The following is a 25,176-nucleotide window of genomic DNA, read 5'->3' on the forward strand; positions in this document are numbered from 1 at the left end:
GGGTGGTACTGGGAAAATTAAGGCTGGGAAAAATTCCTAAAGGTCTCAGCGCAGATGAGTCACTTTAGTGGTTTAAACAGTTTTGTGTTCCACTCTGTAACTTCGTTACCAGGGCATGAAAAATGATGAAAATTTTGTCAGAAGAACCTACTAGGCTACTGAACTATCCCAGGAAATTACAAGTTTCTAGTGGTAAAAGTGAATTTTTTAAAAATGTTTGAAAGTTGTGTGGTTTGGGTGAGGGGCTTCCTGACCAGCCAAACTGGTTCCACCCTGTAACTCCCTTACCCTGGCAGTGAGAATGATGAAAAAATTACCAAAAGAGCTTCAAAGGGTGTTGATTAAGTGTGCAAAATTACAGGGTTGTACTGGGGAAATTAAGGCTGGGAAAAATTCCTGAAAATCTCAGCGCAGATGAGTCCCTTTAGGGGTTTAAACAGTTTTGTGTTCCACCCTGTAACTTCGTTACCAGGGCATGAAAAGTTACGAAAATTTTGTCAGAAGAGCCTACTAGGCTACTGAACTATCCCAGGAAATTACAAGTTTCTATTGGGAAAAGTAAATTTTTTAAAAATGTTTGAAAGTTGTGTGGTTTGGGTGAGGAGCTTCCTGACCAGCCAAACTGGTTTCACCCTGTAACTCCCTTACCCTGGCAGTGAGAATGGTGAAAAAATTACCAAAAGAGCTTCAAAGGGTGTTGATTAATTGTGCAAAATTACAGGGTTGTACTGGGGAAATTAAGGCTGGAAAAAATTCCTGAAAGTCTCAGCGCAGATGAGTCCCTTTAGGGGTTTAAACAGTTTGGTGTTCCACCCTGTAACTTCGTTACCCGGGCATGAAAAATTGTGAAAATTTTGTCAGAAGAGCCTACTAGGCTACTGAACTATCCCAGGAAATTACAAGTTTCTAGTGGGAAAAGTAAATTTTTTAAAAATGTTTGAAAGTTGTGTGGTTTTGGTGAGGGGCTTCCTGACCAGCCAAACTGGTTCCACCCTGTAACTCCCTTACCCTAGCAGTGAGAATTGTGAAAAAATTACCAAAAGAGCTTCAAAGGGTGTTGATTAAGTGTGCAAAATTACAGGGTGGTACTGGGAAAATTAAGGCTGGGAAAAATTCCTAAAGGTCTCAGCGCAGATGAGTCCCTTTAGGGGTTTAAACAGTTTGGTGTTCCACCCTGTAACTTCGTTACCCGGGCATGAAAAATTGTGAAAATTTTGTCAGAAGAGCCTACTAGGCTACTGAACTATCCCAGGAAATTACAAGTTTCTAGTGGTAAAAGTGAATTTTTTAAAAATGTTTGAAAGTTGTGTGGTTTGGGTGAGGGGCTTCCTGACCAGCCAAACTGGTTCCACCCTGTAACTCCCTTACCCTGGCAGTGAGAATTGTGAAAAAACTACCAAAAGAGCTTCAAAGGGTGTTGATTAATTGTGCAAAATTACAGGGTGGTACTGGGGAAATTAAGGCTGGAAAAAATTCCTAAAGGTCTCAGCGCAGATGAGTCACTTTAGTGGTTTAAACAGTTTTGTGTTCCACCCTGTAACTTCGTTACCAGGGCATGAAAAATGATGAAAATTTTGTCAGAAGAACCTACTAGGCTACTGAACTATCCCAGGAAATTACAAGTTTCTAGTGGGAAAAGTGAATTTTTTAAAAATGTTTGAAAGTTGTGTGGTTTGGGTGAGGGGCTTCCTGACCAGCCAAACTGGTTCCACCCTGTAACTCCCTTACCCTGGCAGTGAGAATGATGAAAAAATTACCAAAAGAGCTTCAAAGGGTGTTGATTAAGTGTGCAAAATTACAGGGTTGTACTGGGGAAATTAAGGCTGGAAAAAATTCCTGAAAATCTCAGCGCAGATGAGTCCCTTTAGGGGTTTAAACAGTTTTGTGTTCCACCCTGTAACTTCGTTACCAGGGCATGAAAAGTTACGAAAATTTTGTCAGAAGAGCCTACTAGGCTACTGAACTATCCCAGGAAATTACAAGTTTCTATTGGGAAAAGTAAATTTTTTAAAAATGTTTGAAAGTTGTGTGGTTTGGGTGAGGAGCTTCCTGACCAGCCAAACTGGTTTCACCCTGTAACTCCCTTACCCTGGCAGTGAGAATGGTGAAAAAATTACCAAAAGAGCTTCAAAGGGTGTTGATTAATTGTGCAAAATTACAGGGTTGTACTGGGGAAATTAAGGCTGGAAAAAATTCCTGAAAGTCTCAGCGCAGATGAGTCCCTTTAGGGGTTTAAACAGTTTGGTGTTCCACCCTGTAACTTCGTTACCCGGGCATGAAAAATTGTGAAAATTTTGTCAGAAGAGCCTATTAGGCTACTGAGCTATCCCAGGAAATTACAAGTTTCTATTGGGAAAAGTAAATTTTTTATAAATGTTTGAAAGTTGTGTGGTTTTGGTGAGGGGCTTCCTGACCAGCCAAACTGGTTCCACCCTGTAACTCCCTTACCCTAGCAGTGAGAATTGTGAAAAAATTACCAAAAGAGCTTCAAAGGGTGTTGATTAAGTGTGCAAAATTACAGGGTGGTACTGGGAAAATTAAGGCTGGGAAAAATTCCTAAAGGTCTCAGCGCAGATGAGTCCCTTTAGGGGTTTAAACAGTTTGGTGTTCCACCCTGTAACTTCGTTACCCGGGCATGAAAAATTGTGAAAATTTTGTCAGAAGAGCCTACTAGGCTACTGAACTATCCCAGGAAATTACAAGTTTCTAGTGGTAAAAGTGAATTTTTTAAAAATGTTTGAAAGTTGTGTGGTTTGGGTGAGGGGCTTCCTGACCAGCCAAACTGGTTCCACCCTGTAACTCCCTTACCCTGGCAGTGAGAATTGTGAAAAAACTACCAAAAGAGCTTCAAAGGGTGTTGATTAATTGTGCAAAATTACAGGGTGGTACTGGGGAAATTAAGGCTGGGAAAAATTCCTGAAGGTCTCAGCGCAGATGAGTCCCTTTAGGGGTTTAAACAGTTTTGGGTTCCACCCTGTAACTTCGTTACCCGGGCATGAAAAATTGTGAAAATTTTGTCAGAAGAGCCTATTAGGCTACTGAACTATCCCAGGAAATTACAAGTTTCTATTGGGAAAAGTAAATTTTTTAAAAATGTTTGAAAGTTGTGTGGTTTTGGTGAGGGGCTTCCTGACCAGCCAAACTGGTTCCACCCTGTAACTCCCTTACCCTAGCAGTGAGAATTGTGAAAAAATTACCAAAAGAGCTTCAAAGGGTGTTGATTAAGTGTGCAAAATTACAGGGTGGTACTGGGGAAATTAAGGCTGAAAAAAATTCCTAAAGGTGTTGGAGCAGTTGAAGGGTTCTCAGGTTTGTGAGGTTGTGGGTTGTAAACTGGGGATATTCCTGCTACCACGAAGGGTGGACGTGTCAGCTAAGGTAACAAACTACCTAACTAAGGAGGCCCGTGTGGGACCCTTTATCCCTTCACCCCCTTTCACCCCCTTACCGTAAATATCCAACACTCCAATAAACTTATGCTTGGGCACGTTATTCTCCAAGGCCTTGTTGATCACCAAAACGATCCAATTGAACAATTCGGCGTAGATATGCTTGGCCAAGGCGTCTCGAGCGAAAGCGGCCTCCTCAGTGCTCATCGGTTTCAAGTAAACGTCCCTCATCGAAACAATCTTTCTGGTAACCAGCCATTGCTCCAATTCCTCCCTTCTGAGCCCCAGAAGATCAGAAAGGATTCTCAGATGCTGGTCGGACTTCTGTCGGATGGTAGAATGGTTAGTCGGGTGGTTCTCAGAAGGATCAGAATCTCGCTTACCCGAATCAGGCATCCGTCCTGATCCTGTTCGTTCTGAAGCTGGACGAGGCACTGTTCGAACTGGATGTTGCCCAAATGGAGGATTCCGGCCAGGATTTTGAACAGATCGTTCTGATCCTGATTGGAGAAGCCCAGCGTGGTCAAGGCGGTCACCGTTTTGCCAAATTCCTCTAGGTCGTTCAGTCCTTGGACGTCTGGACTGTTGCCCTGGTTCAGGTAGTGGAAAGTGTCTTGGTGATCTGTGAAATTATTGTTTTTTTGAGTCATTTTCGCGTGTTCTGACCCAACTTGACCTAACCTAACTTGAGTGGGGGTTGTAGAACGAAAAATTTAAAAAAAATTCCTAATTTTGGGAAATTTAGACTTGAAAGTAGGTGAGTAGAGCTGAAAAGTGCAAATTGAGCCAAAATAACGTTTGAAAATTCAAATTAACGGTCAACAGTGTCAGAATTTCGAATTTTGCGATTCTGAAAACGTCCAAAAGCTTCTAGAACAACCTGGAAACTCCCAGATGCTCCTAAAAGCTTCTGAGAACCATCAAAACTGTCTAGAAACCTCTAGAAACTTCCAAAAACTTCTGAAATTCAAATTAACCGTCAATAATGTCAGAAATTCGAATTTTGTGAATCTGAGAGCGTTCAAAACTGTCTAGAACCTTCCAGAAACTTTCAAAAGCTTCTAAAACATTCTGAACATCACGAAAACTGTCCAGAAACCTCCAGAGACTTCCAAAAACTTCTGGAATTCAAATTAACCGTCAATAAGGTCAGAAATTCGAATTTTGTCAATCTGAAAAGTGTTCTAAACTGTCTAGAACCTTCCAGAAACCTCTGAAAACTTCCAAAAGCTCTCAAAACGTTCTGAATGCCTTCAAATTCGAATTTTTAGCTAAATTTCAATTTAAAATTATGAGAAAATTCAAATTAACGGTCAATAACGTCAATTCTGTTGGAAAATCGCATTTTTTCGAATTCCAATCCTGTTTTTCACTCATTTGAGTTGAAATTTGTACTGAATACTGCTCTGACGTTAGGGAATCTACTAGTTGATGAAAAAAATTCAAATTAACGGTCAATAATGTCAGAAATTTGAATTTTGTACATCTGAAAGCCTTTAAAACTGTCTAGAAACTTCCAGAAACCTCTAGAAACTTTCAAAAGCTTCTAGAACAACCTGGAAACTTCAAAATGCTCCCAAAACATCCTGAACACAATGAAAACAGTCCAGAAACTCTCAGAGACTTCCAAAAACTTTTGGAATTCAAATTAACGGTCAAAAATTCAAATTAACGGTCAAAAATTCAAATTAACGGTCAAAAATTCAAATTAACGGTCAAAAATTCAAATTAACGGTCACAAATTCAAATTAACGGTCACAAATTCAAATTAACGGTCAATAACGTCAATTCTGTTGGAAAATCGCATTTTTTCGAATTCCAATCCTGTTTTTCACTCATTTGAGTTGAAATTTGTACTGAATACTGCTCTGACGTTAGGGAATCTACTAGTTGATGAAAAAAATTCAAATTAACGGTCAATAATGTCAGAAATTTGAATTTTGTACATCTGAAAGCCTTTAAAACTGTCTAGAAACTTCCAGAAACCTCTAGAAACTTTCAAAAGCTTCTAGAACAACCTGGAAACTTCAAAATGCTCCCAAAACATCCTGAACACAATGAAAACAGTCCAGAAACTCTCAGAGACTTCCAAAAACTTTTGGAATTCAAATTAACGGTCAAAAATTCAAATTAACGGTCAAAAATTCAAATTAACGGTCAAAAATTCAAATTAACGGTCAAAAATTCAAATTAACGGTCACAAATTCAAATTAACGGTCACAAATTCAAATTAACGGTCAATAACGTCAATTCTGTTGGAAAATCGCATTTTTTCGAATTCCAACCCTGTTTTTCACTCATTCGAGCTGAAATTTGTACTGAATACTGCTCTGACGTTAGGGAATCTACTAGTTGATGAAAAAAAATTCAAATTAACGGTCAATAATGTTAGAAATTTGAATTTTGTAAATCTGAGAGCCTTTAAAACTGTCTAGAAACTTCCAGAAACCTCTAGAAACTTTCAAAAGCTTCTAGAACAACCTGGAAACTGCCAAACGCTCCTAAAACATTCTGAACACTACAAAAATTGTCTAGAAACCTCCAGAGACTTCCAAAAGCTTCTGGAATTCAAATTAACGGTTGAAAATTCAAATTAACCGTCAATAATGTCAGAAATTCCAATTTTGTACATCTGAAAGACTTCAAAACTGTCTAGAACCTTCCAGAAACCTCTAAAAACTTCCAAAAGCTTCTAGAAGAACTTGGAAACTTCCAACCGCTCCCAAAACATCCTGAACACAATGAAAACAGTCTAGAAACCCTCAGAGACTTCCAAAAAGTTTTGGAATTCAAATTAACGGTCAAAAATTTAAATTAACGGTCACAAATTCAAATTAACGGTCAAAAATTCAAATTAACGGTCAAAAATTCAAATTAACGGTCTTTAATGTCAGTAATTAGTTGTTTTGGGGGAATTCTAACCTAACTTAGCTTGAGAGACGGTTGTGGAACGAAAAATGAGGGTAAAACTCTTAATTTTGTGAAATCTAGACTTGAAAGTAGGTAAATTGGCCTAAAACGACCAAATTTAGCCAAATTGACGGTTGAAAATTCAAATTAACGGTCAATAATGTCAGAATTTCGAATTTTGCGACCAAACGTCCAAAAGCTTCTAGAACAGCCTGGAAACTCCCAGATGCTCCTAAAAGCTTCTGAGAACCATCAAAACTGTCTAGAAACCTCTAGAAACTTCCAAAAACTTCTGAAATTCAAATTAACCGTCAATAATGTCAGAAATTCGAATTTTGTGAATCTGAGAGCGTTCAAAACTGTCTAGAACCTTCCAGAAACTTTCAAAAGCTTCTAAAACATTCTGAACATCACGAAAACTGTCCAGAAACCTCCAGAGACTTCCAAAAACTTCTGGAATTCAAATTAACCGTCAATAAGGTCAGAAATTCGAATTTTGTCAATCTGAAAAGTGTTCTAAACTGTCTAGAACCTTCCAGAAACCTCTGAAAACTTCCAAAAGCTCTCAAAACATTCTGAATGCCTTCAAATTCAAATATTTAGCTAAAATTCAATTTAAAATTATGAGAAAATTCAAATTAACGGTCAATAACGTCAATTCTGTTGGAAAATCGCATTTTTTCGAATTCCAATCCTGTTTTTCACTCATTCGAGCTGAAATTTGTACTGAATACTGCTCTGACGTTAGGGAATCTACTAGTTGTTGAAAAAAATTCAAATTAACGGTCAATAATGTCAGAAATTTGAATTTTGTAAATCTGAAAGCCTTTAAAACTGTCTAGAAACTTCCAGAAACCTCTAGAAACTTTCAAAAGCTTCTAGAACAACCTGGAAACTGCCAAACGCTCCTAAAACATTTTGAACCCTACAAAAATTGTCTAGAAACCTCCAGAGACTTCCAAAAGCTCCTGGAATTCAAATTAACGGTCAAAAATTCAAATTAACGGTCAAAAATTCAAATTAACGGTCAAAAATTCAAATTAACGGTCAATACTGTCAGAAATTTGAATTTTGTACATCTGAAAGCCTTCAAAACTGTCTAGAACCTTCTAGAAACCTCTAGAAACTTCCAAAAGCTCTCAAAACATTCTGAATGCCTTCAAAATCGGATTTTTAGCTAAATTTCAATTTAAAATTATGAAATAATTCAAATTAACGGTCAAAAATTCAAATTAACGGTCAATAACGTCAATTCTGTTGGAAAATCGCATTTTTTCGAATTCCAACCCTGTTTTTCACTCAATCGAGCTGAAATTTGTACTGAATACTCCTCTGACTCTAGGGAATCTAATAGTTGAAGAAAAAAATTCAATTTTCAAGTTTCTACCTCTCTAATCAACCCACCTAAGTGTAGATGAGGAAATTGCGCTCTGGCAGCGCAAATTTGATAGAAAATGTGATAGTTTCGTTCTTCCGGAGCCTGGAACACCACTCGCGACTTCTCCAGCAAATAAGTCCTCATCGAAGCTCCGCTGATGTTGAATTGCTTGTTGAATTGCAGTTCGATGAACTTCCCGAACCTGGAACTGTTGTCGTTCCTCGTCGTTTTCGCATTTCCAATCGACTGCAACGAAAAAATCACTTTTTCCAACTGATTAGAAGCATCCGGAAACCTCTAGACGTTTCCGGAACATTCTAGAAGCTTTGAAAAGTTTCCAGAACATTCTAGAAGCTTTTAGAAACCTCTAGAAGCTTTCAAAAGCTTCTAGAAAATTTAAAAATCATCTAGAAGCTTTCAGAAACCTCTAAATATTCCCAAAAACTTCTAGAATCTTTAAAAACCGTCTAAAAGCTTCCAGAAACCTCTAGAAACTTGCCAGAAGTTTCCAAAAGCCTCTAGATCAATCCAGAACTTTCTAAATACTCTTGAAACAGTCTAACAGCTTCCAGAACGATCTAGATCTTTCAGAAACTTCTAGAACCATCTAGGAACTTTCAAAATTATCTAGAAGCTTCCAGAAACCTTGAGATATTCCCAAAAACTTCTAGAAGCTTCCAGAAACCTCTAGATATTTCCAGAAACTTCTAGAAACTTTCAAAACCGTCTGAAAACATCCAGAAACTTCTATAAGTTTGCAAGAAGTTTCTAAATGCTCTTAGAACAGTCTAAAATCTTCCAGAATGATCTAGAAGCTTTCAACTACTTCCAAAACAATCAAACAGCTTCCAGAACATTCTAGAAGCTTTGAAAAGTTTCTAGAACAATCTAGAAAATTTAAAAATCATCTAGAATTTTTCAGAAACCTCTGGATATTACCGAAAACTTCTAGAAACTTTCAAAACTGTCTGAAAACATCCAGAAACTTCTAGAAGCTTGCAAGAAGTTTCCAAAAGCTCCTAGATCGTTCCAGAAATTTCTAAATGCTCTTAAAACGGTTCAACAGCTTCCGGAACAATCTAGAAGCTTCTAGAAACACGAAGAACAATTTAGAAACTTTCAAAATGATCTAGAAGCTTTGAACTACTTCCAAACCAGTCTAACAGCTTCCAGAACATTCTAGAAGCTTTTAGAAACCTCTAGAAATTTACAAAAACACCTAGAACAATCTAGAAACTTTCAAAAATTGTTTAGAAATTTCCCAAAACTTCTAGAGCCTTCCAGATATTCCCAAAAACTTCTAGAAACTTTCAAAATCATATGAAAACATCCAGAAACTTCTAGAAGCTTGCAAGAAGTTTCTAAAGGATTCTAGATCATTCGCTTCTAGAAACATGAAGAACAATCTAGAAACTTTCAAAATAATCTAGAAGCTTTGAACTACTTCCAAACCAGTCTAACAGCTTCCAGAACATTCTAGAAGCTTTTAGAAACCTCTAGAAATTTACAAAAACACCTAGAACAATCTAGAAACTTTCAAAAATTGTTTAGAAATTTCCCAAAACTTCTAGAGCCTTCCAGATATTCCCAAAAACTTCTAGAAACTTTCAAAATCATATGAAAACATCCAGAAACTTCTAGAAGCTTGCAAGAAGTTTCTAAAAGCTTCTAGATCATTCTAGAAATTTCTAAATGCTCTTAAAACAGTCTAACATTTTCCAGAATGATCTAGAAGCATCTAGAAACATCTAGAAATTTACAAAAATATCTAGAGCAATCTATAAATTTTCAAAATTGTTTAGAAATTTTCAAAAACTTCTAGAACCTTCCAGATGGCTTTTAGATATTCCCAAAAACTTCTAGAAACTTTCAAAACTGTCTGAAAACATCCGGAAACTTCTAGAAGCTTGCAAGAAGTTTCAAAAAGCTTCTAGATCATTCTAGAACTTTCTAAATGCTCTTAAAACAGTCTAACATTTTCCAGAATGATCTAGAAGCATCCAGAAACATCTAGAAAATTACAAAAACATCTAGAACAATCTAGAAACTTTCAAAATTGTTTCGAAATTCCCAAAATCTTCTAGAAACTTCCAAACCATCCTGAAAACTTCCAGAAACCTCAAGAAGTTTCCAAAAGCGTCTAGAACCATCTAGGAACTTTCAAAATTATCTAGAAGCTTCTAAAATCGTCTAGAAATTTCCAAAAACTTCTAGAAGCTTCCAGAAGCCTCTAGATATTCCCAAAAACTTCTATAAACTTTCAAAATCATATGAAAGCTTCCAGAAACCTCTATAAACTTTCCCAGAAGTTTCTAAAAGCTCCCAGAAACTTCTATAAACTTCCGGATACTCTCAAAACAGTCTAGCAGCTCCAAGAAGCTTCCAGAAACTTCCGGATGCTCCCAAAACAGCCTAGCAGCTTCCGGAAAGATCTGGAAGCCTCCAGAAGCTCCCAGAAGCTTCTAGAAACTTCTGGATACTCCCAAAACATTCTAACAGCTTCCGGAACGATCTGGAAGCCTCCAGAAGCTTCCAGAAGCTCCCAGAAGCTTCTAGAAACTTCCGGATGCTCCCAAAACAGTCTAGCAGCTTCCGGAAAGATATGGAAGCCTCCAGAAGCTCCCAGAAGCTTCCAGAAGCTCCCGAAAGCTTCTAGAAACTTCCGGATGCTCCCAAAACAGTCTAGCAACTTCCGGAACGATCTGGAAGCCTCCAGAAGCTCCCCGAAGCTTCTAGAAACTTCCGGATACTCTCAAAACAGTCTAGCAGCTTCCGGAATGATCTGGAAGCCTCCAGAAGCTCTCAGAAGCTTCTAGAAACTTCCGGATGCTCCCAAAACAGTCTAGCAGCTTCCGGAACGATCTGGAAGCCTCCAGAAGCTTCCAGAAGCTCCCAGAAGCTTCTAGAAACTTCCAGAAGCTTCTAGAAACTTCCGGATACTCTCAAAACAGCCTAGCAGCTTCCGGAAAGATCTGGAAGCCTCCAGAAGCTCCCAGAAGCTTCTAGAAACTTCTGGATACTCCCAAAACATTCTAACAGCTTCCGGAACGATCTGGAAGCCTCCAGAAGCTTCCAGAAGCTCCCAGAAGCTTCTAGAAACTTCCGGATGCTCCCAAAACAGTCTAGCAGCTTCCGGAAAGATATGGAAGCCTCCAGAAGCTCCCAGAAGCTTCCAGAAGCTCCCAAAAGCTTCTAGAAACTTCCGGATGCTTCCAAAACAGTCTAGCAACTTCCGGAACGATCTGGAAGCCTCCAGAAGCTCCCCGAAGCTTCTAGAAACTTCCAGAAGCTTCTAGAAACTTCCGGATACTCTCAAAACAGTCTAGCAGCTTCCGGAATGATCTGGAAGCCTCCAGAAGCTCTCAGAAGCTTCTAGAAACTTCCGGATGCTCCCAAAACAGTCTAGCAGCTTCCGGAAAGATATGGAAGCCTCCAGAAGCTCCCAGAAGCTTCCAGAAGCTCCCAAAAGCTTCTAGAAACTTCCGGATGCTTCCAAAACAGTCTAGCAACTTCCGGAACGATCTGGAAGCCTCCAGAAGCTCCCCGAAGCTTCTAGAAACTTCCAGAAGCTTCTAGAAACTTCCGGATACTCTCAAAACAGTCTAGCAGCTTCCGGAATGATCTGGAAGCCTCCAGAAGCTCTCAGAAGCTTCTAGAAACTTCCGGATGCTCCCAAAACAGTCTAGCAGCTTCCGGAACGATCTGGAAGCCTCCAGAACCTTCCAGAAGCTCCCAGAAGCTTCTAGAAACTTCCGGATGCTCCCAAAACAGTCTAGCAGCCTCCGGAAAGATATGGAAGCCTCCAGAAGCTCCCAAAAGCTTCTAGAAACTTCCGGATGCTCCCAAAACAGTCTAGCAGCTTCCGGAACAATATGGAAGCCTCCAGAAGCTCCCAGAAGCTTCCAGAAGCTCCCAAAAGCTTCTAGAAACTTCCGGATGCTCCCAAAATAATCTAGCAGCTTCCGGAACGATATGGAAGCCTCCAGAAGCTCCCAGAAGCTTCCAGAAGCTTCTAGAAACTTCCGGATGCTCCCCTTCCGGATGCTCCCAAAACAGTCTAGCAGCTCCCAGAAGCTTCTAGAAACTTCTGGATGCTCCCAAAACAGTCTAGCAGGTTCCGGAACGATCTGGAAGCCTCCAGAAGCTCCCAGAAGCTTCTAGAAACTTCTGGATACTCCCAAAACAGTCTAACAGCTTTCGGAACAATCTGGAAGCCTCCAAAAGCTCCCAGAAGCTTCCAGAAGCTCCCAGAAGCTTCTAGAAACTTCCGGATGCTCCCAAAACAGTCTAGCAGCTTCCGGAACGATCTGGAAGCTTCCAGAAGCTCCCAGAAACTTCCAGAAGCTCCCATAAAATTCCACTCACCTCCATGATGGGACTACTGGACAGAACCTTCTTTTCCACCTGAGTTTCGGTGGCGTTTCCGCCCACCGTGGCAAAGTATCGCATCGCATATTTGGCGCTCACTGTTTTACCGGCACCACTTTCCCCCGACACGATGATGCTTTGGTCTTTCTGCTCTCGCTCCAATTTGGTGAAGGCTTCCTCGGCCACCGCGAAAATGTGCGGTTCCAAATCGCCCATCGCTTGTCCGCGATACGCGCGCATCGTGTCGATATCTGCCCAAAAGAGGAACACGGATGAGACTCACATTTTGAAAGTGCCGCCAAAAATTCAGTTTTTCACTTAGAACCTCGATTTTTGGTACCGCAGAAGCGTACCCCCTGTAGATTAGGTGGGAATTTTTTCAAAAATTTTCAGGGCCAAACGGCCAAGTTATGGGGCTTTTTTGGTTTTGCTGGGTGGTGATGGATGGTCGCATCAACGCAACCTTCAAAATGGCGCCAATTTAACAGTTTTAAGGTTAAAATTGTGATTTTTGGCTCACTGAAAGCCTAAACCGAGTAGATTAACCAGAAAAATTTTCAAAATGTTTGCTAGTCAATTGACTGAGTTTTTAAGCAAAATGGCCGACTTGCTTAGAAGCACCTCCCAGCCAGTGCAACTTAACCTTCAAAATGGCGCCAAATTTACAGTTTTAAGGTTAAAATTGTGATTTTTGGCTCACTGAAAGCCCAAACCGAGTAGATTAACCAGAAAATTTTTCAAAATGTTTGCTAGTCAATTGACTGAGTTTTTAAGCAAAATGGCCGACTGGCTTAGAAGCAACTCCCAGCCAGTGCAACGTAACCTTCAAAATGGCGCCAAATTGACAGTTTTAAGGTTAAAATTGTGATTTTTGGTTCACTGAAAGCCCAAACCGTGTAGATTAACCGGAAAAATTTTCAAAATGTTTGCTAGTCAATTGACTGAGTTTTTAAGCAAAATGGCCGACTTGCTTAGAAGCACCTCCCAGCCAGTGCAACTTAACCTTCAAAATGGCGCCAAATTGACAGTTTTAAGGTTAAAATTGTGATTTTTGGTTCACTGAAAGCCCAAACCGTGTAGATTAACCGGAAAAATTTTCAAAATGTTTGCTAGTCAATTGACTGAGTTTTTAAGCAAAATGGCCGACTTGCTTAGAAGCAACTCTCAGCCAGTGCAACTTAACCTTCAAAATGGCGCCAAATTGACAGTTTTAAGGTTAAAATTGTGATTTTTGGTTCACTGAAAGCCCAAACCGTGTAGATTAACCAGAAAAATTTTCAAAATGTTTGCTAGTCAATTGACTGAGTTTTTAAGCAAAATGGCGGACTTGCTTGAAAGCGCTTCTCTGCCAGTGCAACGTAACCTTCAAAATGGCGCCAAATTGACAGTTTTAAGGTTAAAATTGTGATTTTTGGCTCACAGAAAGCCTAAACCGAGTAGATTAACCAGAAAAATTTTCAAAATGTTTGCTAGTCAATTGACTGAGTTTTAAAGCAAAATGGCGGACTTGCTTGAAAGCGCTTCTCAGCCAGTGCAACTTAACCTTCAAAATGGCGCCAAATTGACAGTTTTAAAGCTAAAATTGTGATTTTTGGCTCACTGGAAGCCTAAACCGAGTAGATTAACCGGAAAAATTTTCAAAATGTTTGCTAGTCAATTGACTGAGTTTTTAAGCAAAATGGCGGACTTGCTTGAAAGCAACTCTCAGCCAGTGCAACGTAACCTTCAAAATGGCGCCAAATTGACAGTTTTAAGGTTAAAATTGTGATTTTTGGCTCACAGAAAGCCCAAACCGAGTAGATTAACCAGAAAAATTTTCAAAATGTTTGCTAGTCAATTGACTGAGTTTTTAAGCAAAATGGCCGACTTGCTTGAAAGCGCTTCTCTGCCAGTGCAACTTAACCTTCAAAATGGCGCCAAATTGACAGTTTTAAGGTTAAAATTGTGATTTTTGGCTCACTGAAAGCCCAAACCGTGTAGATTAACCAGAAAAATTTTCAAAATGTTTGCTAGTCAATTGACTGAGTTTTTAAGCAAAATGGCGGACTTGCTTGAAAGCGCTTCTCTGCCAGTGCAACGTAACCTTCAAAATGGCGCCAAATTGACAGTTTTAAGGTTAAAATTGTGATTTTTGGCTCACAGAAAGCCTAAACCGAGTAGATTAACCAGAAAAATTTTCAAAATGTTTGCTAGTCAATTGACTGAGTTTTAAAGCAAAATGGCGGACTTGCTTGAAAGCGCTTCTCAGCCAGTGCAACTTAACCTTCAAAATGGCGCCAAATTGACAGTTTTAAAGCTAAAATTGTGATTTTTGGCTCACTGGAAGCCTAAACCGAGTAGATTAACCGGAAAAATTTTCAAAATGTTTGCTAGTCAATTGACTGAGTTTTTAAGCAAAATGGCGGACTTGCTTGAAAGCAACTCTCAGCCAGTGCAACGTAACCTTCAAAATGGCGCCAAATTGACAGTTTTAAGGTTAAAATTGTGATTTTTGGCTCACAGAAAGCCCAAACCGAGTAGATTAACCAGAAAAATTTTCAAAATGTTTGCTAGTCAATTGACTGAGTTTTTAAGCAAAATGGCCGACTTGCTTGAAAGCGCTTCTCTGCCAGTGCAACTTAACCTTCAAAATGGCGCCAAATTGACAGTTTTAAGGTTAAAATTGTGATTTTTGGCTCACTGAAAGCCCAAACCGAGTAGATTAACCAGAAAAATTTTCAAAATGTTTGCTAGTCAATTGACTGAGTTTTTAAGCAAAATGGCCGACTTGCTTAGAAGCACCTCCCAGCCAGTGCAACTTAACCTTCAAAATGGCGCCAAATTGACAGTTTTAAGGTTAAAATTGTGATTTTTGGTTCACTGAAAGCCCAAACCGTGTAGATTAACCGGAAAAATTTTCAAAATGTTTGCTAGTCAATTGACTGAGTTTTTAAGCAAAATGGCCGACTTGCTTAGAAGCAACTCTCAGCCAGTGCAACTTAACCTTCAAAATGGCGCCAAATTGACAGTTTTAAGGTTAAAATTGTGATTTTTGGTTCACTGAAAGCCCAAACCGTGTAGATTAACCAGAAAAATTTTCAAAATGTTTGCTAGTCAATTGACTGAGTTTTTAAGCAAAATGGCGGACTTGCTTGAAAGCGCTTCTCTGCCAGTGCAACGTAACCTTCAAAATGGCGCCAAATTGACAGTTTTAAGGTTAAAATTGTGATTTTTGGCTCACAGAAAGCCTAAACCGAGTAGATTAACCAGAAAAATTTTCAAAATGTTTGCTAGTCAATTGACTGAGTTTTAAAGCAAAATGGCGGACTTGCTTGAAAGCGCTTCTCAGCCAGTGCAACTTAACCTTCAAAATGGCGCCAAATTGACAGTTTTAAAGCTAAAATTGTGATTTTTGGCTCACTGGAAGCCTAAACCGAGTAGATTAACCGGAAAAATTTTCAAAATGTTTGCTAGTCAATTGACTGAGTTTTTAAGCAAAATGGCGGACTTGCTTGAAAGCAACTCTCAGCCAGTGCAACGTAACCTTCAAAATGGCGCCAAATTGACAGTTTTAAGGTTAAAATTGTGATTTTTGGCTCACAGAAAGCCCAAACCGAGTAGATTAACCAGAAAAATTTTCAAAATGTTTGCTAGTCAATTGACTGAGTTTTTAAGCAAAATGGCCGACTTGCTTGAAAGCGCTTCTCTGCCAGTGCAACTTAACCTTCAAAATGGCGCCAAATTGACAGTTTTAAGGTTAAAATTGTGATTTTTGGCTCACTGAAAGCCCAAACCGTGTAGATTAACCAGAAAAATTTTCAAAATGTTTGCTAGTCAATTGACTGAGTTTTTAAGCAAAATGGCGGACTTGCTTGAAAGCGCTTCTCAGCCAGTGCAACTTAACCTTCAAAATGGCGCCAAATTGACAGTTTTTAGTTTAAAATTGTGATTTTTGGCTCACTGGAAGCATAAACCGAGTAGATTAACCAGAAAAATTTTCAAAATGTTCGCTTGTCAATTGACTGAGTTTTTAAGCAAAATGGCCGACTTGCTTACAAGCAACTCCCAGCCAGTGCAACGTAACCTTCAAAATGGCGCCAAATTGACAGTTTTAAGGTTAAAATTGTGATTTTTGGCTCACAGGAAGCCCAAACCGAGTAGATTAACCGGAAAAATTTTCAAAATGTTTGCTAGTCAATTGACTGAGTTTTTAAGCAAAATGGCCGGCTTGCTTAGAAGCAACTCCCAGCCAGTGCAACGTAACCTTCAAAATGGCGCCAAATTGACAGTTTTAAGGTAAAAATTGTGATTTTTGGTTCACTGAAAGCCTAAACCGAGTAGATTAACCGGAAAAATTTTCAAAATGTTTGCTAGTCAATTGACTGAGTTTTTAAGCAAAATGGCGGACTTGCTTAGAAGCAACTCTCAGCCAGTGCAACTTAACCTTCAAAATGGCGCCAAATTGACAGTTTTAAGGTGAAAATTGTGATTTTTGGTTCACTGAAAGCCCAAACCGTGTAGATTAACCAGAAAAATTTTCAAAATGTTTGCTAGTCAATTGACTGAGTTTTTAAGCAAAATGGCGGACTTGCTTAGAAGCAACTCTCAGCCAGTGCAACGTAACCTTCAAAATGGCGCCAAATTGACAGTTTTAAGGTTAAAATTGTGATTTTTGGCTCACAGAAAGCCTAAACCGAGTAGATTAACCAGAAAAATTTTCAAAATGTTTGCTAGTCAATTGACTGAGTTTTAAAGCAAAATGGCGGACTTGCTTGAAAGCGCTTCTCAGCCAGTGCAACTTAACCTTCAAAATGGCGCCAAATTGACAGTTTTAAAGCTAAAATTGTGATTTTTGGCTCACTGGAAGCCTAAACCGAGTAGATTAACCAGAAAAATTTTCAAAATGTTTGCTAGTCAATTGACTGAGTTTTTAAGCAAAATGGCGGACTTGCTTAGAAGCAACTCTCAGCCAGTGCAACGTAACCTTCAAAATGGCGCCAAATTGACAGTTTTAAGGTTAAAATTGTGATTTTTGGCTCACAGAAAGCCTAAACCGAGTAGATTAACCAGAAAAATTTTCAAAATGTTTGCTAGTCAATTGACTGAGTTTTAAAGCAAAATGGCGGACTTGCTTGAAAGCGCTTCTCAGCCAGTGCAACTTAACCTTCAAAATGGCGCCAAATTGACAGTTTTAAAGCTAAAATTGTGATTTTTGGCTCACTGGAAGCCTAAACCGAGTAGATTAACCGGAAAAATTTTCAAAATGTTTGCTAGTCAATTGACTGAGTTTTTAAGCAAAATGGCCGACTTGCTTGAAAGCGCTTCTCTGCCAGTGCAACTTAACCTTCAAAATGGCGCCAAATTGACAGTTTTAAGGTTAAAATTGTGATTTTTGGCTCACTGAAAGCCCAAACCGTGTAGATTAACCAGAAAAATTTTCAAAATGTTTGCTAGTCAATTGACTGAGTTTTTAAGCAAAATGGCGGACTTGCTTGAAAGCGCTTCTCAGCCAGTGCAACTTAACCTTCAAAATGGCGCCAAATTGACAGTTTTTAGTTTAAAATTGTGATTTTTGGCTCACTGGAAGCATAAACCGAGTAGATTAACCAGAAAAATTTTCAAAATGTTCGCTTGTCAATTGACTGAGTTTTTAAGCAAAATGGCCGACTTGCTTACAAGCAACTCCCAGCCAGTGCAACGTAACCTTCAAAATGGCGCCAAATTGACAGTTTTAAGGTTAAAATTGTGATTTTTGGCTCACAGGAAGCCCAAACCGAGTAGATTAACCGGAAAAATTTTCAAAATGTTTGCTAGTCAATTGACTGAGTTTTTAAGCAAAATGGCCGGCTTGCTTAGAAGCAACTCCCAGCCAGTGCAACGTAACCTTCAAAATGGCGCCAAATTGACAGTTTTAAGGTAAAAATTGTGATTTTTGGTTCACTGAAAGCCTAAACCGAGTAGATTAACCGGAAAAATTTTCAAAATGTTTGCTAGTCAATTGACTGAGTTTTTAAGCAAAATGGCGGACTTGCTTAGAAGCAACTCTCAGCCAGTGCAACTTAACCTTCAAAATGGCGCCAAATTGACAGTTTTAAGGTGAAAATTGTGATTTTTGGTTCACTGAAAGCCCAAACCGTGTAGATTAACCAGAAAAATTTTCAAAATGTTTGCTAGTCAATTGACTGAGTTTTTAAGCAAAATGGCGGACTTGCTTAGAAGCAACTCTCAGCCAGTGCAACTTAACCTTCAAAATGGCACCAAATTGACAGTTTTAGGGTTAAAATTGTGATTTTTGGTTCACAGAAAGCCTAAACCGAGTAGATTAACCGGAAAAATTTTCAAAATGTTTGCTAGTCAATTGACTGAGTTTTTAAGCAAAATGGCCGACTTGCTTAAAAGCAACTCTCAGCCAGTGCAACGTAACTTTCAAAATGGCGCCAAATTGACAGTTTTAAGGTTAAAATTGTGATTTTTGGTTCACTGAAAGCCCAAACCGAGTAGATTAACCGGAAAATTTTTCAAAATGTTTGCTAGTCAATTGACTGAGTTTTTAAGCAAAATGGCCGACTTGCTTAGAAGCAACTCTGAGCCAGTGCAACGTAACCTTCAAAATGGCGCCAAATTGACAGTTTTAGGGTTAAAATTGTGATTTTTGGCTCACTGAAAGCCTAAACCGAGTAGATTAACCAGAAAAATTTTCAAAATGTTTGCTAGTCAATTGACTGAGTTTTTAAGCAAAATGGCCGACTTGCTTAGAAGCAACTCCCAGCCAGTGCAACTTAACCTTCAAAATGGCGCCAAATTGACAGTTTTTAGGTTAGAACCTTCATTTTTGGCTCACAGAAAGCCTAAACCGTGTAGATTACCCAGAAATTTAAAAAAAAAATTTCCCTTACCAGGAAACCCAGAAAACTTACCATAAATTGGTAATTCATCGTAAGGATTAATGGCCACTAGAACGATGCCACAATAAGTGTAAATGTCCTTTCTTTCGCAAAATCTAACCTAAAAATCATCGGGTAAGTCACTAAGACCTCGAAAATGGTAAGACTTACCTGTAAATTGTTCAAAACCGCCGGTTCATGAAGGTAAGACAAAGAGGTAAGATCGTTCTCGCCAATCAGAATGTCGGGATTGCGCAAAAATGGTAAGTCGCTCTCCTTTTTCAATTCAATCGTTTCGGTGGCTCCCTCTTCCGTTTCCACCACCAAACTACCCTTTTTGGGGCTGTAGTCCTCTTTCAAGATGGCCGCCTGCCACACTTTGCGCACGTCCGGCATCCATACTCGAGTTCCCTGGAAAAGTGAAATTTTTTGAAAAATTTCAGGTTAACCTGCAATGTCTTGGCTGGTTAACCTGAAAAAATCAAGGCGATAACCTGAAAATTGAATTTTTCGCGACCGTTTTTAGGTTAGCTTGCACGATTTTGGTTTGCCAGGCAACCGCCATTTTTAATTTATAACTCATAAATTTGAAGAGTGAAATTTTTGAAAAAATTTTGGGTTAATCTACAATGCCTAGGCTGGTTAACCTAAAAAAATCAAGGCGATAACCTAAAAACTGAGTTTTTGGTGACACTTTAAAGGTAAAGAGAAAGAAATAACCGAAAAAAAAATCAAATTTTTGTAATTTTTTGACAATTTCTGGGCGTGGCACCCTTAAAAATGACTTTTTTGACAAATGACACTTTACGTCATGTTTCTAACGTTAATTCAAATATGTTCGGACAGAAAAATAAAAATTCAAAATTTAAAAATTTTTTTCCAAAATTTAGTGGAGAGACTCATTTGAAAAATGTCAAGAAAACGGTTTTTGTTTTTTCCAGGACAAACGGTCAGTTTTTCTAAAAAAGTATATAGATGAGAAAAGTTGCGTTCCAGTGTGGTACACTCACGGTAAAAATTTCAAGTCTCTAACTTAAGTAGTTTTCGAGATATTTGCAAAAATGTTTTAAAATTTTTCATCAACTTTGACGCCCTCTAGCGGCCAAACGGTCCAACTTAGCGCAGCCCGCTCAACGTCACGTGATAGCCCTTTTAATTAGCTTTATTTTGTCATATGACATATTTATACAGAATGTGTCAAATAAGCGAGTTATTGGCGATTTTCTGCTAAATTACACCGAATTTGTTCTAAAAATGGCACAATTTCAGAAATAACCGAAAAAAAAAAACAAATTTTTGAAATTTTTTGACAATTTCTGGGCGTGGCACCTTTAAAAATGACTTTTTTGACAAATGACACTTTACGTCATGTTTCTAACGTTAATTCAAAAATATTCGGACAGAAAAATAAAAATTCAAAATTTAAAATTTTTTTCCAAAATTTGCTGGAGAGACTCATTTGAAAACTGTCAAGAATACGGTTTTTATTTTTTCCAGGACAAACGATCAGTTTTTCGAAAAAAGTGTATAGATGAGAAAAGTTGCGTTCCAGTGTGGTACACTCATGGTAAAAATTTCAAGTCTCTAACTTAAGCAGTTTTCGAGATATTTGCAAAAATGTTTTAAAATTTTTGATCAACTTTGACGCCCTCTAGCGGCCAAACGGTCCAACTTAGCGCAGCTCGCTCAACGTCACGTGATAGCCCTTTTAATTAGCTTTGTTTTGTCATATGACATATTTATACAGAATGTGTCAAATAAGCGAGTTATTGGCGATTTTCTGCTAAATTACACCGAATTTGTTCTAAAAATGACTGGTTTTCCTGACCTACTATACCGACAGCCGCCATATTGGATTTCAACCTGTCAAAGTGGTCATTTTAGTTAATTTCGGTCTCAAAAACACGATTTTTAGGTTTGTTTTGCCAAAAGTGGCACAATTTCAGAAATAACCGAAAAAAAAATCAAACTTTTGTAATTTTAATTAAAAAATAAAAAAAAAAAAAATAATTTTAATTTTTTTTTTTTATTTTTTTTTTAATTTATTTTTTATTATTTATTTTTTTTGTATTTTATTTATTTATTTTTTTTATTTTTTTTTAATTTTTTTTTAATTTTTTTTTGAACTTAGTTTCAAAACCGAACACACCCGCCATTTTTAATTTGTAACTCGTGTATTTGAAGAGCAAAAAATTTGGAATTTTTTTAGGTTAACCTACAGTGCCAAGGCTGTGTTAACCTAAAAAATCAAGGTCATAACCTAAAAATTGAATTTTTGGCGACCGTTTTTAGGTTAGGTTGCACAATTCTGGTTTGCAAGACAACCGCCATTTTTAATTTCTAACTCATAAATTTGAAGAGCTGAATTTTTGAAAAAATTTTGGGTTAATCTACAATGCCTAGGCTGGTTAACCTAAAAAAGTCAAGGCCATAACCTAAAAACTGAATTTTTGGTGACACTTTAAAAGTAAAAGAGAAAGAAATAACCGAAAAAAAATCAAATTTTTGTAATTTTTTGACAATTTCTGGGCGTGGCACCCTTAAAAATGACTTTTTTGACAAATGACACTTTACGTCATGTTTCTAACGTTAATTCAAATATATTCGGGCAGAAAAATAAAAATTCAAAATTTAAATTTTTTTCCCAAAATTTGGTGGGGGGGACCCTTTGAAAAATGTCAAGAAAACGGTTTTTGTTTTTTCCAGGACAAACGGTCAGTTTTTCGAAAAAAGTGTATAGATGAGAAAAGTTGCGTTCCAGTGTGGTACACTCACGGTAAAAATTTCAAGTCTCTAACTTAAGCAGTTTTCGAGATATTTGCAAAAATGTTTTAAAATTTTTCATCAACTTTGACGCCCTCTAGCGGCCAAACGGTCCAACTTAGCGCAGCCCGCTCAACGTCACGTGATAGCCCTATTTATTAGCTTTGTTTTGTCATATGACACATTTATACAGAATGTGTCAAATAAGCGAGTTATTGGCGATTTTCTGCTAAATTGCACCGAAATTGTGCTAAAAATGGCTGGTTTTCCTGACCTACTATACCGACAGCCGCCATATTGGATTTCAACCTGTCAAAGTCGTCATTTTAGTTAATTTTGGTCTGGAAAATACAAATTTTGTGTCTGTTTTGCCAAAAGTGGCATCGTTTCGGAAATAACCTGAAAATATGACATTTTTTGTATAATTTTGACAGGTTTTAGGGCGTGGCACCCTTAAAAATTACTTTTTTGACAAATGACACTTTACGTTTGATTTGAACGGTTATTACAAAGATATTAGGGCAGTCAAAATAAAAATTCAAAATTCAAAATTTTTTTCCAAAATTTGGTTGGGGGGACCCTTTGAAAAATGTCAAGAATACGGTTTTTATTTTTTCCAGGACAAACGGTAGGTTTTTCGAAAAAAGTGTATAGATGAGAAAAGTTGCGTTCCAGTGTGGTACACTCACGGTAAAAATTTCAAGTCTCTAACTTAAGTAATTTTCGAGATATTTGCAAAAATGTTTTAAAATTTTTCATCAACTTTGACGCCCTCTAGCGGCCAAACGGTCCAACTTAGCGCAGCCCGCTCAACGCCACGTGATAGCCCTTTTAATTAGCTTTGTTTTGTCATATGACATATTTATACAGAATGTGTCAAATAAGCGAGTTATTGGCGATTTTCTGCTAAATTGCACCGAATTTGTGCTAAAAATGGCTGGTTTTCGTGACCTACTATACCGACAGACGCCATATTGGATTTCAACCTGTCAAAGTGGTCATTTTAGTTAATTTCGGTCTCAAAAACACGAATTTTAGGTTTGTTTTGCCAAAAGTGGCACAATTTCAGAAATAACCGAAAAAAAATCAAACTTTTGTAATTTTAATTAAAAAATAAAAAAAATTAAATAATTGTAATTTTTTTTTTATTTTTTTTTTAATTTATTTTTTATTATTTTTTTTTTTTGTATTTTATTTATTTATTTTTTTTATTTTTTTTTAATTTTTTTTAAATTTTTTTTAAATTTTTTTTTGAACTTAGTTTCAAAACCGAACACACCCGCCATTTTTAATTTGTAACTCGTGTATTTGAAGAGCAAAAAATTTGGAATTTTTTTAGGTTAACCTACAATGCCAAGGCTGTGTTAACCTAAAAAATCAAGGTCATAACCTAAAAATTGAATTTTTGGCGACCGTTTTTAGGTTAGGTTGCACAATTCTGGTTTGCAAGACAACCGCCATTTTTAATTTCTAACTCATAAATTTGAAGAGTTAAATTTTTGAAAAAATTTTGGGTTAATCTACAATGCCTAGGCTGGTTAACCTAAAAAAATCAAGGCGATAACCTAAAAACTGAATTTTTGGTGACACTTTAAAGGTAAAGAGAAAGAAATAACCGAAAAAAAATCCAATTTTTGTAATTTTTTGACAATTTCTGGGCGTGGCACCCTTAAAAATTACTTTTTTGACAAATGACACTTTACGTCATGTTTCTAACGTTAATTCAAATATATTCGGACAGAAAAATAAAAATTCAAAATTTAAAATTTTTTTTCCAAAATTTGCTGGAGAGACTCATTTGAAAACTGTCAAGAATACGGTTTTTATTTTTTCCAGGACAAACGATCAGTTTTTCGAAAAAAGTGTATAGATGAGAAAAGTTGCGTTCCAGTGTGGTACACTCACGGTAAAAATTTCAAGTCTCTAACTTAAGCAGTTTTCGAGATATTTGCAAAAATGTTTTAAAATTTTTCATCAACTTTGACGCCCTCTAGCGGCCAAACGGTCCAACTTAGCGCAGCCCGCTCAACGCCACGTGATAGCCCTTTTAATTAGCTTTGTTTTGTCATATGACATATTTATACAAAATGTGTCAAATAAGCGAGTTATTGGCGATTTTCTGCTAAATTGCACCGAAATTGTGCTAAAAATGGCTGGTTTTCCTGACCTACTATACCGACAGACGCCATATTGGATTTCAACCTGTCAAAATGGTCATTTTAGTTAATTTCGGTCTCAAAAACACGATTTTTAGGTTTGTTTTGCCAAAAGTGGCACAATTTCAGAAATAACCGAAAAAAAAAACAAATTTTTGTAATTTTAATTAAAAAATAAAAAAAAATAAATAATTTTAATTTTTTTTTTAAATTTATTTTTTATTATTTATTTTTTTTGTATTTTATTTATTTATTTTTTTATTTTTATTTTTTTTTTTAATTTTTTTTTGAACTTAGTTTCAAAACCGAACACACCCGCCATTTTTAGTTTGTAATTCGTGTATTTGAAGAGCAAAAAATTTGGATTTTTTTTAGGTTAACCTACAATGCCAAGGCAGCATAACCTAAAAAAATCAAAGTCATAACCTAAAAATTGAATTTTTGGCGACATTTTTAAGGTTAGGTTGCACAACTTAGTTTTGAAGTCCAACACACCCGCCATTTTTAATTCCTAACTCGTGTATTTGAAGAGCTAAAAATTTGGAATTTTTTTAGGTTAACCTACAATGCCAAGGCTGGTTAACCTAAAAAAATCAAGGTCATAACCTAAAAATTGAATTTTTGGTGACACTTCAAAAGTTAAGTGGCACAATTCAGTTTTGAAGTCCAACACACCCGCCATTTTTAATTTCTAACTCGTGTATTTAAAAAGCTAAAAATGTGGAATTTTTTTAGGTTAACCTACAATGCCAAGGCAGCATAACCTAAAAAAATCAAGGTCATAACCTAAAAATTGAATTTTTTATGACAGTTTTAAGGTTAAGTGGCACAATTCAGTTTTGAAGTCCAACACACCCGCCATTTTTAATTTCTAACTCGTGTATTTGAAGAGCAAAAAATTTGGAATTTTTTTAGGTTAACCTACAATGCCAAGGCTGTGTTAACCTAAAAAATCAGGGTGATAACCTAAAAACTGAATTTTTTGCGACACTTCAAAGGTTAAGTGGCCCTGGCAAGGCACACAGAAACTTCTAGACCGTTCTAGTGGGTGTGCTGGCGCGCCATTTTGCTGGCAATTTTTCCCAACAACGTTTCGGCCTTTCTTAAGGTATCCTCAGTGTTTTTGTAAAATTTTTCCGATTGCCGACCAGAAAAAAAATCAATTTTCAAGCACTTTGTTTGTAATCGCACCAATTTCAATTATCTCCGCTGATAAGGCTGCGTTTACACTGTACACAGTGTGAATCATTCAGTTTTAAGTGATTTTAAGTCGTTTTATCTTATTTGTACGTATATTCCAATTTTTGACCACGTTTACACGAAAATACGAGATATTTACAGTGCTTACA

At 37.3% G+C, this 25,176-nt stretch overlaps 1 protein-coding gene across 2 annotated transcripts in view; it reads right to left on the reverse strand.

Annotated features, from left to right (window-relative positions):
- Positions 1–25,176, reverse strand: part of didum (dilute class unconventional myosin) — a 69,073-nt gene that overhangs the window by 39,122 nt on the left and 4,775 nt on the right. For both annotated transcript variants that reach the window (XM_081992896.1, XM_081992895.1), the window contains exons 2-7: positions 19,080–19,319; positions 18,942–19,029; positions 12,043–12,296; positions 7,704–7,923; positions 3,773–4,011; positions 3,449–3,713 (exon numbers count right to left, since the gene is read on the reverse strand). In XM_081992896.1, coding sequence (XP_081849022.1) covers positions 3,449–3,713; positions 3,773–4,011; positions 7,704–7,923; positions 12,043–12,296; positions 18,942–19,029; positions 19,080–19,319 — 1,306 coding nt within the window. The remainder of the gene's footprint in view (positions 1–3,448; positions 3,714–3,772; positions 4,012–7,703; positions 7,924–12,042; positions 12,297–18,941; positions 19,030–19,079; positions 19,320–25,176) is intronic.

Source organism: Ips typographus, linkage group LG14, assembly GCF_016097725.1.
Source record: "Ips typographus isolate SLU linkage group LG14, UJ_Ityp_2.0, whole genome shotgun sequence".
NCBI classification, from domain to species: Eukaryota; Metazoa; Arthropoda; class Insecta; order Coleoptera; family Curculionidae; genus Ips; species Ips typographus.